This window comes from Ovis aries, chromosome 2 (genome assembly GCF_016772045.2).
Source record: "Ovis aries strain OAR_USU_Benz2616 breed Rambouillet chromosome 2, ARS-UI_Ramb_v3.0, whole genome shotgun sequence".
Taxonomy (NCBI): Eukaryota; Metazoa; Chordata; class Mammalia; order Artiodactyla; family Bovidae; genus Ovis; species Ovis aries.
Genome location: NC_056055.1, coordinates 231,754,383 through 231,768,472, shown reverse-complemented (window position 1 = coordinate 231,768,472; position 14,090 = coordinate 231,754,383). Strand labels below are relative to the sequence as shown.

Below are 14,090 nucleotides of genomic sequence, written 5' to 3'. Positions count from 1 at the left end.
GGGAAATTCTACCACATGGTTTGCTGAAATCTAGACGTTATCTGGGTATTTTGCCTTTGACTTATTAAAGTAGGATCTCTATCAAAAAAGGAAATAAGGTGAGCTAGTGAGAAGATTAGATGTTTTTAAGTTTGGAATAATATGAACCAAAGGTCTGGATAATTGAACTTTGAGCTTTTGTTTAAACATAGAATCAGCATTGTTTTGATAACTATGTTAATAAGACATAGTAATATATTAGTTAGGCTCTTTGGTTAGGTATTTAGAGGTCTTGCCAATGGGTGGAAACTGTCAGCCAAACACCAAATCAACCTTCAGAACCAAAGAAAAGACCCATTTCTCCACGAGAGACAACAGCAATAATAACAGTGAACACTTGCATGGTATTTAGTGTGTGGATGTTTTGCAGCCAGGGCACATAATACCATGTTTTACTGTCCAGAAATAATTGCATAGTTCCTCTTACAATCAAGAGGGCTGGATTTAGTCTTTTTTTACTTGGATAAAAATGGTTTTGTACTGTCTCTTTCATAATATGCCTTTTAAAGATAAAGACGGAAAGAATATATTTTTATAAAAGTTCAGTGTTAGCTTGAAAATTCAGAAATCAGCACCCAGAAAATAAAACCAGTTACTTCTTTCATAGTTCAAAGTGATATGAAATTCATCCCCAAAAGAGTTGGTTAGGCAAAAATATAGCAAACTAAAGTGTGATTTTAATTAGCTCACAACCTTACACTTCAGTGTGTGTGTGTGTGTGTGTGTGTGTGTGTGTGTGTGTGTGTTGGTGGAAACGAATGAGCAGCACTAGTTCATTATTCCAGAATTTAAGGTTAAGAGTTAGTTTCAGGAAAGAATGCGGCACTCCACCGGCACAGAAGCACCTGAATGACGAAAGGAGTACCAGCAGAGGGTGCTGGTGCGGCACAAAATTAAGATTTTTTTTTTTTTTTTTTTAAAACAGGAGTTCTGGGCTAGAAGACAGCAGGTGTGAGGGAAATGCAATAACTGTTTGGGTCCACTTGGAGGTGTGAGTTCTCCAGCTGCAGGCAGATTAGTCTGGGTTTCACTGATTTGTTTTGTAATGGCCACATGGATTTTAGACATCTTCTAAAGCACAACCGCCTGACACTTGCTCCTGTGTCTGAGCGAGTTGGGGAGAGGCCGGGCAGTTTGGCTCCTGTTTTCACTGGAGACTTTTATCAGCCCCTGGCTGCTCATCTGTGGAACCTTCATGCTGGGTTCACGCGTCATCTCTACTTTCTTACTTGCTCAGCTTTTGTAAAACTTTATTTGTGTGGTCTAGAAAATTTGCCCGAACTGTTAATTCAGTTCGGGCAATCCTGTTAATCCAAGAGGGTCCCATTTTCTTTTCTCACACGGCCACCTTAAAGACAAGGTGACTAGCTCCTGGGAGCCCATCCGTAGCAGAGGCTGTGAAAGGTCAGATGGGGAGATAAGGTGGGCTTCATCTCCTCGGCGGATCCTGACCGCCCAGCGGTCAAAGCACGAGTCAGCCTAACTCGGACGTTTAGAGGAGCCTCCCCCTCCCCTCTCCGTCCCCCCTACCCAAGTAGGTCGGGAGGAACATTTCCTTTACTCAGGGCTCCATAGTAAACCCTGGCAGAACCTTTGCGAACCTGCACTTCTGAACTGCTCTTTCAGAAAACCGACCGTGTCCTGGGCTGGGAGTCAAGTGACCCACTGGGGTCTAGTCCAGCCCGACTAGGCCTCAGTTTCCTCCTCGGTTCAAAGGCAGGATTGGACACCCTGATCCCGAGGCCTCTTTCAGCTCTCCCACTCCACAGCCAGACATTTCCGAGAGGCGCGGCCGGCTCCGCCCTCGGCAAAGGGAAGGCTCTCGGTCAGCACCAAGGACAGGGGCCCCGGGGAGCGCGGCGCAGAACACAAGGTCACTTCCTAACCAGCCCCGCCGATCTGCGGGTGTCGGGGCGCCGGGGTTGGGAGGCGGCGCGGGGAGGGCTGTGTGTGTCGGGGGGAGTGTTGTGGCGGGCGGTGGGGTGGAGAAGGAGCCCCGAGAACGAGGTAAGGCCGGTCCCCGCTACGGCCTCGCAGATTCCGCGCGGAGGGGCCGCGGGCGGCTGCGGCCAGTCCGGCACCTGCTCGCCCCGCGGCGGGCCCGCGCTGCTCGGCACCTGGAAGCCCGTAAAGTCCTCCCCGCGCTGGCATTGACCCCGTCCGCCCCTCTTTTCTTCCCGAGCCCCTCCGAGCTCCCCGCCAGGCCCACATCACCATCGCTGTCCCCTAGAGCCGCTTTTGGACACACCCCCGACTCTGACCGCACCCCTCGTGGCTGGGGGCCCCCTGTCGGCCTCTCTGCTCCGCCTGCCCCAACTCCTGGTTTGGGGGAAAGGATACCCACCTCCCTCCCTCCCCTTCCCGCCCGGAGCCCCGCCCCCGCTGGCCCCGCCCACAGGCCCCGCCCGCCGTTGCCCCGGGAACCGCTCATCCCGCATCTGCAGGAGGCGCCCGGCCGGACTGAGCTGTGTTCTCGCCGCTAGCACCACGGCTCCCGCCGCCAGCGCCGCCGCCGCCCCAGCTCCCGCTCCCTCGCCCTCTCCGTCGGCCATGCCGCCCCGCCGCACCCCGGCACCCGCCCTGCTGCTTCTGCTGCTACTCGGCGCGGGGCCACGCAGCGGCTGCCTGGCCAGCCCGGTGCCCGCTGCGCCCCTGCCCGTGCCGGGGCCATGCAGCGCGCAGCCCTGCCAGAACGGGGGTGTGTGCTCCCAGCTCCCTGCGCCCGACCCTCAGTCCCCGGCCGCCGCCGGCGAGCCCAGCTACAGCTGCACCTGCCCCGCTGGGGTCTCTGGCACCAACTGCCAGGTGAGTGGACGCGGCGGGCGCGGCGGGCGCGGCGCGGGCCACTGCGCGCTGTCCAGTGCGGGGCTCCAGGGGCCTGACCCAAGCTTCTCCCTTTTCGGGGTGGGCGATGGAAGTGGCCTCTTGGCTCGCGTGGACGCGGACCCCTGGCCGACCTTGCAAGTGTCTCTTCTCTGCCTATCCTGGTTCTCCGGCCGTGCCAGCCCGGGGCTCTCGGGGCGCTCCGTTCCAGGGCCTGGTGGCTACCCTGGCCCTCATACTTCTGGCATGACCATGAACCACCAAGTGGCGCGCCCCTCTCGCCCTGGCCGAGCCACCCTCCGCTAGAGCCGGGTCTTGGTGCCCGCCCTGGCAGCAAAGAAGGGCCAGCCTTCGAGCGACCCTGGCGGGATGTTCGTGTCTAGGTGACCCCTACTCTTTGTCCCGCTGGACCTGAGGATGAGCTGTAAGACCGCCCGGGAGTGGCAGGCTCCATGCCCGGTGGTCGGGCATTTCCTTTCCTTTCCAATCCCCTTGAGGGCTCTGACAAGGCAGCTGGAGATGGAGAGGTCAGCTGCCTCCCCGCGGCCAGCCCTTTCTGAGCTCAGGAGGAAGTGCTAGAGCCGTAGGAAACACTCGAGGGGACGTGGCGAGTGGGGCTTGGTGCGCAGCCTTCCCGGCCGGCTCTCCTGGAGGCGCACATTTAGGGCAGGCAGCCAGGCTTAGGGAAGCTTCGAGGAAGCATGGGGCCAGGCGAGGGATGGGAAATGGCCAGCTACTGCCTGTGGGTTTGGGATTTCGAGAAGAATTTGGCAGATAATAAACGAGGCTGGTTTAAAGAATGTTAAAAGCTCCGTGAAACCTACTGAACTCTTCACACCAACGTTTTCAGTAGGTGACTTGGCAGGGTGTGCAGGTAGAAAACCCCCATGTCTTGGTTCCAAGGTAGGGGCAAAGAGTGGATTTATCTGAAATGATGAAATTAAACCAAGTGAACGTGGAACATAATTGGAATCAAGTGCTTTCTTCCCTCCATTTGGAGGGGAGGAGTTAATTTCATGTAAATCTGATAGAATGCCCCAAAAGTTACTTTGAGAATGCTTAGATGTACTTTTATTCCTGTGGTGAAGAGGCCACATGTGGTATGATGTGGTTTGATAGGATAGGGTGGGTTAGGCTTTAATATTTTTTAGTTAGAGGTGAACAGGACTGAGAAGCTTGACCTTGACAGACAACTTTTGCTATTTTCTAGAATTTTTTTTTTTTCCTTCTGGGTAGTAGCAAATTGTCAAGCTGACCCTATCTTTCCAGTTTTGTGCTCCTCTTTGTTAGCTGGTTCCAATGAGCTGATGACATGAGGACAGGATGAAGAGGGGATAATGATGAGTGTGTGAATGAACCTGGGAGTAAATTTGGGGAATGAGGACTCTCTGGGGAGATGCCAGTTGGAGCCATATGAGCCATTAGGACGAAATCCTGCTCACTGATCTCCCCTGTTGATTGATGATGTGTGTGGTGTTTACTGGAGAAATGAGTTGCCTAATTGCTTCCATCAAGCCACTCTCACATTTCCATGTCTGCAATCTGTCCTTGAAAGAAATAGTTGATTTGGACTCAGAGTGTAGTAGCGATGCACAGGAGAAGGTAGGTTAGAGTGCGCATCAGTTTAAGTATATGGGAGGAGACTGAACATAGGGAATTTAACCCAACTCTGGGACTTATTCTTTTGGTAACTCTAAAAATATAAGAAATCTTTAAGAGAGAGAAAAACCTCTTTAGTTCTTCCTAAAGATGATTCACAGAGAAGCATAAATATTTTTTGTCCTAAAGTGGGGTTTGACATAGATTGTGTTTATTCAGAGACGAGTCATGAACTGATGCACAAATATTACAGAACAGTTGGTCAAAACAGTCAGATCTCTAGCTCTGATCTGAGAAGTTCTTAGCTGTGTGAATGTGAGGAGAAGCTGTACTGGCTGTCCAGAGTTCTGAGTTGAAGAGAGCTGGAGTTACTGTAATTCTAACAGGAAAGCTTAGCAAATTTGGAACCTGATCTGACTTGGTTACCCAGGAGAACTTAACTGAGATGATTCGGACTCTTATAAACCCATAACAAATGGATTCCTGTTAATTCTAACTGAATCTTTCATTATCTTGCAGTAACACTCGAGACTCATTTTCTATTGAGGGAGGAAAAAGGCAATCTGAATAGAGACGTTAAACAGAGGAAAAAGCCCCTTACACATACTCAATTACAGATAGGGAAATGGATGTTGGCGGTTGCAGACCATATGGTTGCTGAAACAGACCGGCATGCTTGCTGGATAAATTGAATATGGAATTCTACCTGGACGTGAAGAGAATTCTTTAGACAGTGAGTGTCACCCCTCCCCCAGCTACAGAGAATAATGTCAGCAATGGAAACACCGAACCTAACTCTGAGATTCCCTTCCTCCCTGCCTCCTCCCTCTCTTCCTTCCTTCCTTCCTTTCTTTCTCTTCTCCTCTCCCTCCTCCCTCTCCTTCTATTTTGGGTATGTGTTGCAAGGTTAAGAAAGCCATGAACCACTAATTGGGCTTAAAATGGAGTAAGGCTGTCTTCAGCTTCTGTGTGGTCACTTGGCTGATGTTCGGGCAAGGCCATGGCTCCAGGCAGTGCTTCCGGGATCAGCTGGTGACGGAAATACCCAGGCTCTGGGAAGTGGTGTGAATAATGTGAAGGAGAATCTGTGGGTTTGAAGCTGAGCCGCCCCCACTGAACCTCCTGTTACAGGCAATCTAAGCCACGTCTCAGGTTCCTCGTCTTTGAGGATGGGATCTGCCTCATAGGGTTGGTGATGAATGGTCTGATTCTGTTTTTTTTGATATTTGATTGCTGTCAAGCGTCATCTGTCCCTCTTTCCCTTCTGTCCACATGGAGGCAAGCTGATAAGATGGCCTAGGTGCTCTTTCCATTGGTACTGGCTAGAGGTTCAAGCCATGCAAGACCCTGTCCAGACTTGCGATACATCTTAAGATACATCTTTTTTAAAGTGTTAGAACAGACTGAAAAGTATGAAACCCTAAGGATCCAATGGATTCTAAAGATGTATATGGAAATCCAACCTACAGAGACGTGGTGACGATGATGATGATTGCTAACTCTTTTCTCAAGTTCTTGCTATGTGCCAGTGCTATTCCAGGGGCTTTACAGATATAGCTCCCGAGTTCTCCTAGTGTCCTGTGAGCTAGATGCTGGAACCATCCCCATTATTTAGATAAAGTGCAGAAAAGTTAAATGACCGCCCCAAGGTCACCCTGCTAGTCAGTGTAGGATTTGAACCAGGTGGCTGGCTTGATGTTATTAATAGAGCTGTAGAGTCTGAAGGATGCCAAGATGAAAGTCCAGTCTTGTCCCTGTTATTTTTAGCTATGTGACCTTAAATTAGCACCATAACCTCTTTGAGTCTTATCAGTGAAGAGGGGATGGAGTGATTTCTGAGTCTGGCTTTCCTCTAAAACATCCTGTTTTGCTCTGAAACACGGTTCAGATGGCTGTTCCCAGCTGGAACGAAAAGCTTCAGGACTGATAAAGACACAGAAAATTCTCCTTGTGCTGCCTACCAAGCAGGACCTTCCTGCAGAGTTAGAATCATAGGTCCTGCCTGGCTGAAGTTATTTTTTGCTGTCATGAAAGCATATGGATACCACATAAAAGACACCTAAGTATTTCTGATGGATTTGAAAAACACTTCAAATTAAAAAAAAATTATTGAAGCTGCTGTTCTTGCCTTCCTGGTTCATTTGGGGAAGCAGGCAGGTATCAGAGGTGGCAGCTGCTGGGCCAAATTTTCTTTTCGATGAGTGGTACAGGAATGCCTCCCTTCCGCTGAGCCTTCCTTCACATGTAAGGATTGTTTAAATTTGTGTTATTTTGTTTGGAAAGCTCTTTTGTTTTAATGAAATGATTCTTTGCCAAATATTCAAACAGGCAGACACCTGTTTGTTTTTTCTTGTCATGTTCCCTGGGAATCTTACCCTTTGGGATTAAAATGAAAACGTGTCAATTTCTTCCCTTGGAGGAAAAAGGAGTTTTTGGAGTCGCTTTTTATGCAGTTTTACCCACTAAGCTGATTCTATAATCCTCTCTTTGATTAAACACACTAACTTGAAATAATGGTTCTGCTTCTGATGAATTTTTGATTGAAGTTTGCTAACAAAAAACAACAAGGGATTCTAGCACTTTGCACCGCATCAGCCTTCTCTACTGAACTTTTTGCACAGATTCACACACATGCAAGCACACGCACCAGTTCACATTGTGATTGTACAAAATGTTCTATGTTAGCTGTCAAGAGACATTGCTCCTTCCTCTGACTTTTCTATAGGTATTCATGTTTTGTGAACTTGTGAGAGAAATTGAACATCTCTGAAGTTCAGTGCTCATATCTCCAAAATGGGCTAGTAATGCTTGTCTTATTTTCCTTTTTAGAAAAGGTACAGTTAATAAATGGGAAATTGTGAATTTTTTTCAATAAATATAAAGATGTATGGGAGAATTATTTCAAAATTTTTTGAGAAAAAAAGTAAAATGTTGCATAAATACAAGGTATACTGCTAAGAGAAAGATTATGTTTCTCATATAAAATATGATTACACTAGTCTATTTGGTGTCTGTGATTGTTTCCCTTCAAGCAACAGACAACTTTTTCCTCCCTACTAGGATGAGTTATACTACAACCTCAGTTTTTAAAATGAAAAAATTCATTGTGCTGAAAATTTGATAAATGTTTTGTTCTTTTTATTATGAAAGAGACAATTTCTCAGAAAATTCTCAGTGACTTCAAGTTTTCTTTTGAAACAAACGGATAAAGCTCATCTAAATCCTTTGAGCGACTTTAAGAAGGGAAAGAAACAGTTGTTTTTCTTGGCATTATGAAAATGGAGTGATTTCTTATTTGGTCTATCTGGTGCATTCTTAGGAAACATCATTTTTCTCAGCTTGGCCACCTGACAAAGACGCATTTCTGTCTTTAGCTTCTTAGCTTAAGCTTCTCATGTGACATAGTACCATCCAAAGTGCTTTTGTTTATGCCCTCATTTCAGGCATCAAACAGGAAAGAAAACCTATCTGAAGCTGAAGGGTATTTGAGTCAGAAAACGGAATGGCTGAGTTATATTTTTAGATCTTACTGATTCAGGAGACGGCTGTGGTCAGTGTTAGGTCAGTGCTGCCTAACCCAGAGCCAGGAACATCTGAAATTTGCCCCCCCAAACAGAAAGTCCAACAGCACAGTAAAGTTTGTGGATAGAATTTTTTAAAAAGCTTTTTTTAAAGAGAAATTTTATTTTATCTTCTTTTTCCATGTGAGCCATTTTTTATAGTGTTTATTGAATTTGTTACAATATTTTACATACAATTTGTTGCAGTGTTTTATATTTTGAATTTTTTGGCCACAAGGAATGTGGGATCTTAGTTCCCTAACCAGGGATCGAACTTGCACCCCCTGCATTGGAAGGCGACGTCTTAACCACTGGACTGCCAGGGAGGTCCCTAGACTTTCTTTGTATTTCCTCCTTCCTTCTTTATTTACACTGGTGTTCAACCCTGGCTGCATGTTAGAGTTACTTGGGAGCTTTAACATCAGTGAGTGCCTGGATCCCTCTACTCTCACCCCCAGGTTCTGATTTAATTGGTAGGGTCTGGGCACCTGGGATTTTAAAATGTCTTCCAAGCAATTTTACTGTAGGACCGGGGCTGAGAAGCCCCCTCTAGACTCTGAACATCTCCCCTGCAGCCTGCCCTGCTTGTGGCATGTGGCAGGGAAAAAGAGTACAAATCCCAACCTGCTCTTGGACCTTCTCATCCAAAAGCCCCTAGCTTCAGATGGCCTGGAATTTCTGGCTCATGCTTTCCTCCAATGGCAAAGATTTTACATCTTCAAGTGGACTTGAAGTCTCCAAGAAGCTGGCATGTGCTGGATTGTTAAGAGTCCAGGCGAGGGAATCAGACCTAGGGTGGACTCTGAAGGTCCTCGGATAAGTAATTCATTTTTCTGCAGCTTGATTTTTCTCTTTTGTGAAAATGGGATCCCAATGCCAACCTTGAGATTTGTTGTGGATTAGAAAAGTATCCAGCCCAATGACTGGCCCAGAGGAGACACCTATTAAGAGCTAGTAGCCATTGTGTATATCTGTAAGAGGAATCTTGTTTATTTCATGCTTTTCCCTTGGAGATATATATATATATATTTAATATAATATATGTATATATAATTTATATATTATATATATATATATTTCTACCTGATTTCCAAAAGGACTAAAATTCCGCCAGTAGAGATTCTTTTCTTCGGTTGTGATATATCAGATACTAGAAAGCTCCGATTTTGGTGCTGACTCCCCGCTGCATTCACTTTTGTTAGTTTCTCCTCTGTAGCGCCCTTACCAGGTAGGTGCCAAACAACAGAGAACAATGTGGCCTGAGCATGCGCAGGCCACCTAGCCTTTTATGGAATCATTCATTGCTTCATTTGAACACTGACCTATCTTTGGTCAACAATCACAATGTGAGTCGGAGCGCCGTTGTCTTTAAGAGGAGGGGCTTCTCTAAGTCAGCCACTGATGCTCCCCAGGGTGAGTGAGGGCAGAACAGGACCCCAGACAGGACTGCTGGCTTCAGGACTCCAGGAGCACTAGGCATCCTACAGCAGACAGGCCCCCTGCCAAGAATGGTTTTAACATTTTAAAATGATTAGAAACAAAAATAAGAATAAGGTTTGGGGATGCGTGAAAATGATATGAAATTCCGTTTTCAATATCCGTCGGGCTTTGTGGAACACAGCCACGCCCATTGGTTTAAGTACTGTCCATTCATTTAAGTACAGCGGAGTGGGCTAGTTGCAACAAACAAGATGGATTACAAAGCTGAAAATATTTATCTGGCCCATGACATAGGGAGAGGTTGACTGACTATTTTCATAAACGTTGGTGAAAAGAATTTACTTTTCCATCTTTATCTGACTGAGCTAAAGACTGGTCCTGGTCCCCCTTGCCAAGTCCTTCCACAGTTTTTCTTCTCAGGGGGTGTTTGTAGCCAGGCTCTAGGGTCCAACCCTAAGGCTGCATCAGTGTCTCTCCCACAGCATCCTTAATTTTTAAGCAAAGTGAAGTGTTATTAATATAAGAAAATGCTAAGTATATCTTCCATATACTACCCAAGAAAGGGAAGATATAGGAAATATGAAAAGAAAACCAAACTCTCTAACTTTAAACTTACCTTCCTGATTATTCCTTACACGAAGGGTTTTCAGACTCTATTAAAAAAATTAAGGTATAATTTGCATACAGTAAAATTCACCCTTTTAAGAGTTCAGTTTTATGATTTTTGAAGTATAGTTGTGTAGCTGTTTCCATAATCAGGATATAGACTAGCTCATTACCTTCATAAATTTCAGCTTGCCTCTTTGTGGTGAACCCTCTCCCCAGCCCCAGCCTCCACTGATCTGATGTCTGTCCTTAGAGTTCTGTGGCTTCCAGAACATTGTATAAATTAAATCACACAATAGGCGTGCAGCTTCTGCTTGGTGTAAGGCTTCTGAGGTTCTATGAATCAACAGTTTTTCTTTTTACTGCTAAATAGTACCCCACTGTATGGATACACCACTGTTTAATTTACCCTTTCACTGGTTGACGACTTTCTGGTTGTTTCCAGTTTTTGGTGATTATGAATAAAGCTGCTGTAAACATTCACCTACATTTAAGTGGGCATGTTTTCATTTCTCTTTGCTAAGTACCTAGGAGTGGGATTGCCGGGTCACATGGTAAGGACATATTAAACTTTACAAGAAGTTGCCAAGCTGGTTCCCAGCAGGTTACTTTGCATTAAGTGAGAGCTCCAGTTGCTTGCATCCTTATCAGTTCTTGGTATCATTGGCGCTTTAGGTTTTAGCTATTCTAATACCTGTGTGTAGCAGCATCACACTGCTGTGTTAATTTCCATTTTCATAGCAATGGATGATATTGAGTATTTTTTAATGTGCTGTTTGCCATCCATACCTTTTCCTGGATGAAATATTTGTTCAAATGAGTCGTGAGAATTCCTTCTATATTTTGGGTACAAATCCTTTAGTCAGTATGTGACTTGCAAATATTTTCTCCTAATCTGTGGCTTGTCTTCTTATTTTCTTGACAGTGTCTTTTGAAGGGCAGGTTTTTAGAACTGATGGAATGTAATGTATAATTTTTTTTCCTTTTTTGATTTGTGCTTCTTTTTCTGTTCTATGTAAGAAATCTTTGATTAACCCAAGGGCAGAAAATTTTTCTCCTATATTTTCTTCTAGACTTGTATTGTTCTAGGTGTTACATTTAAGCCTTTGACCCATTTAGAGATAATAGTTGTATTGGTGTGTGGTTTAGTGTATGAGTAGCTTTTATTTATTTTTGGCATAGGAATATCCAATTGTTTCAGAAATAATTGTTGACAAGACGCTCTGCTGAATTATCTTGGCATCTTTGTTGAAAATCATTTGAAGGGACATATGTGGGTATATTTTATTCCATTCCATTGACTCTATATATCTGTCCTTCTGCTAGTTTTATATGACCTTGATTACTGTAGTTTTAGAGTAAGCCTTGGGGTCAGGTTGTGTGAGTCCTTTAAATTGGTTGAGATGACATGAAATTCAAGACTCAGGATAGCATGTCACATCTAGATAGAAACTAAGGTTCTTAACCTGGAACCTACAGACGGTTTCAAGAGTATGTCGATGAGAGTCCAACTTTTGTATGTCTTTGTTCTCCTAGAGACTCTTGAAGAAGTCTTCCACCAATAAAATAAAATAACTACTGGAACAGAGGAAGAAGAAACTAGTTAAATGCACAAGGAACTTCTGGGCATGGACTAAAGCATGTACCAAGAACCACCCTGGGACCATGAAGGAGCTCCCAAATAGGGGTGCCAGATAAAATACAGGATGTTCAGTTAAATTTGAATTTCACATAAAAATGAATTTGTTTCCTTTGTGTCCCACGTACTGCACATTGTTCTTCTGAAATTCAAATTTAACTGGGAGTTCTGTAGTTTTAATTTGCTTAGTCTGACAACCCTACCTGAAAATCCTAACTAATCCCCACTCTGATTCCCAGCTTTGCTCTGAAGAGTTCCTCAATGACAATTTAAATTCTTGCCAAATAGTTACACAAGGCCAATTTTATTAGCTTGCATTTAAAATAATAACTTAGCTCAAAGTTTTACATCTTCATGGTCCCTTTCAAGGGCAACTGTCAAACTGTGTTATGGCATTAAAAATATGTAAAAATATAGGCAATAAGGCCACTGATAAACTTATCTTACCCTTTTCCCACCTCTTCTGCTGGTCTCACACCTCTGCAGTCATTATTGTTCATGGTTTGGTGTGTAGTTTTACATTGTCCTCTCTGTACATTTATGCACATGTGAAGCATATGTAAATTCTCATATATCCATGCAGCTATTTTATATAAAGAAGAGATAATCTTATGCATACTATTCTGCAGATATTTTTCTTAATCTGTTGTGAAAATCTTACCATGTCTTAAAATAGAAAGCAAGCTCAGTCTTTTTTGATGGATGAATAGTATTCCATTATGTCAATATTTATGTACTCAGTTTTTACTGAAGTGCACTATTTTAATTTTTCCATTATAAGTGATGTTGCAATGACTATATATGTATGTAAATAATTATATGCAATGACATATGTGTGTGTATATATATGTATATGTATGTCAAAAGTTACATATATTAAGCATTTTAATAAGTATTGCTAAATTGCCATCCAGAAAGATTGAACAGTTTTGCTCATTTGCGCACAGCATTTGAGAATGCCTGTTCATGTATATTTTTGTTAATCCTGGTATCCCAGATTTTGATTTATTTTTATGTGTTAACCGATAGATAAAACATGGTATCTTCCTGGTTCTCTTTGCATTTTAAAAATTGTCAATGAAAGAAAACTTTTTTTTTTTTAAATGAATTGCCTATTTTTATTTCTGCCTGATTTTCTTTTGGGTTGTTCATTTTTAAAACTGATCTATTGTGGGACTTCCCTGGTGGTCCAGTGGCTAAGACTCCATGCGCCCAATGCAGGGAGCATCGGTTCAACCTCTTATCAGGGAAGTAAGGTCCTGCTTACTGCCTGGTGTGCCAAAAAAAAAAATGTTGATCTGCAGTAGTTCATTGTTAATGAGGAAATCAGCCCTTTGTCCTTTGTGTTATTAATATTTTCCCCTACTTATCTTTTCTCTTTTGATTCTGTTTATGCTCATTGTTTTGCCCTTTAGAATTTTATCATTTTTTGTTCTTATTTATACATCCAAGTTCATCATGGTCAATAGGTTTTAATTAGAATTCTAATGTTTGATACCAGTACTATATTGTACAACATTTTGAGAACTGCCTAATTTGAACCAGGAGTTTGCTTTTAAAGAATTCTGTTTTGGCCAAGATTTATATTGACAGGACTGATCCTATTGTCTTTTTAGAATGTATAATTAAACATAACTAGCCCTAGTTTATGGCTATTTCAAGAAAGGCTGGCATGGATCTTCTAAATCATATTTAAATACTTGTAATTTGTCTTGATTTTTTTTTGAAGCTGAAACACTGTAACCATTTTATTAAGATGCTTCATTCATTTTAAAAAAAGCACTATTCAGCAAAGTTCCCTTTTAATAATTGGCATGGGTTTCTTAGTATTTTGTTAAAATCACCAAGTTAATCTTAATGGCATTATTGGATAACAGAGTATTTCTTAGAAGTTTTTGATGGTGTAATGGTCTGATTTCAAAAAGTGTTCTCTATCCAGGCTTGGGCAGAAAAAGACTCATCTTAATATTCAGCAAAATGCAAATTTCCCTTATGCTTTAATTTCATGTTATATATTTAGCACTTTTTCCCTTGAGAACAACCCCTTTTCTTCCTGACCAGGAATTTTTGTGGTCCTCTATTTTCATTTTCACTCTTTAAAACTGGCCATTGGGGTTTTTTTTGGTTGTGCAAAAGGGAATTCTTTTATTTCTGTAGAAAAGCTTCATAATGAGAGAAATAATAAGTGAGACAGAGAAATGAGAACTCATATTAGCATTTCTATGAGGCTTAAAATAAACTCTCAGCTGGAGAGAAGTAAATTTAATATTATTATGTTTTCTTTTATAAAGAAGGAGTAGGATGGGGGTAGGATGGAGATTTGGGGGCTATACTGACTGAAAGAAAAATCACTCTTGTTTTTGCTTTCTAAGGAAAAAAATCAT

At 43.2% G+C, this 14,090-nt stretch overlaps 1 protein-coding gene across 1 annotated transcript in view; it reads left to right on the top strand.

The window, feature by feature from the left end:
• The first annotated feature begins 2,475 nt into the window (after positions 1-2,475).
• DNER (delta/notch like EGF repeat containing) overlaps positions 2,476-14,090 on the top strand; it is a 378,787-nt gene continuing 367,172 nt past the window's right edge. The window contains exon 1 of the mRNA XM_027964863.2: positions 2,476-2,844. Coding sequence (XP_027820664.2) covers positions 2,590-2,844 — 255 coding nt within the window. The 5' untranslated portion in view covers positions 2,476-2,589. The remainder of the gene's footprint in view (positions 2,845-14,090) is intronic.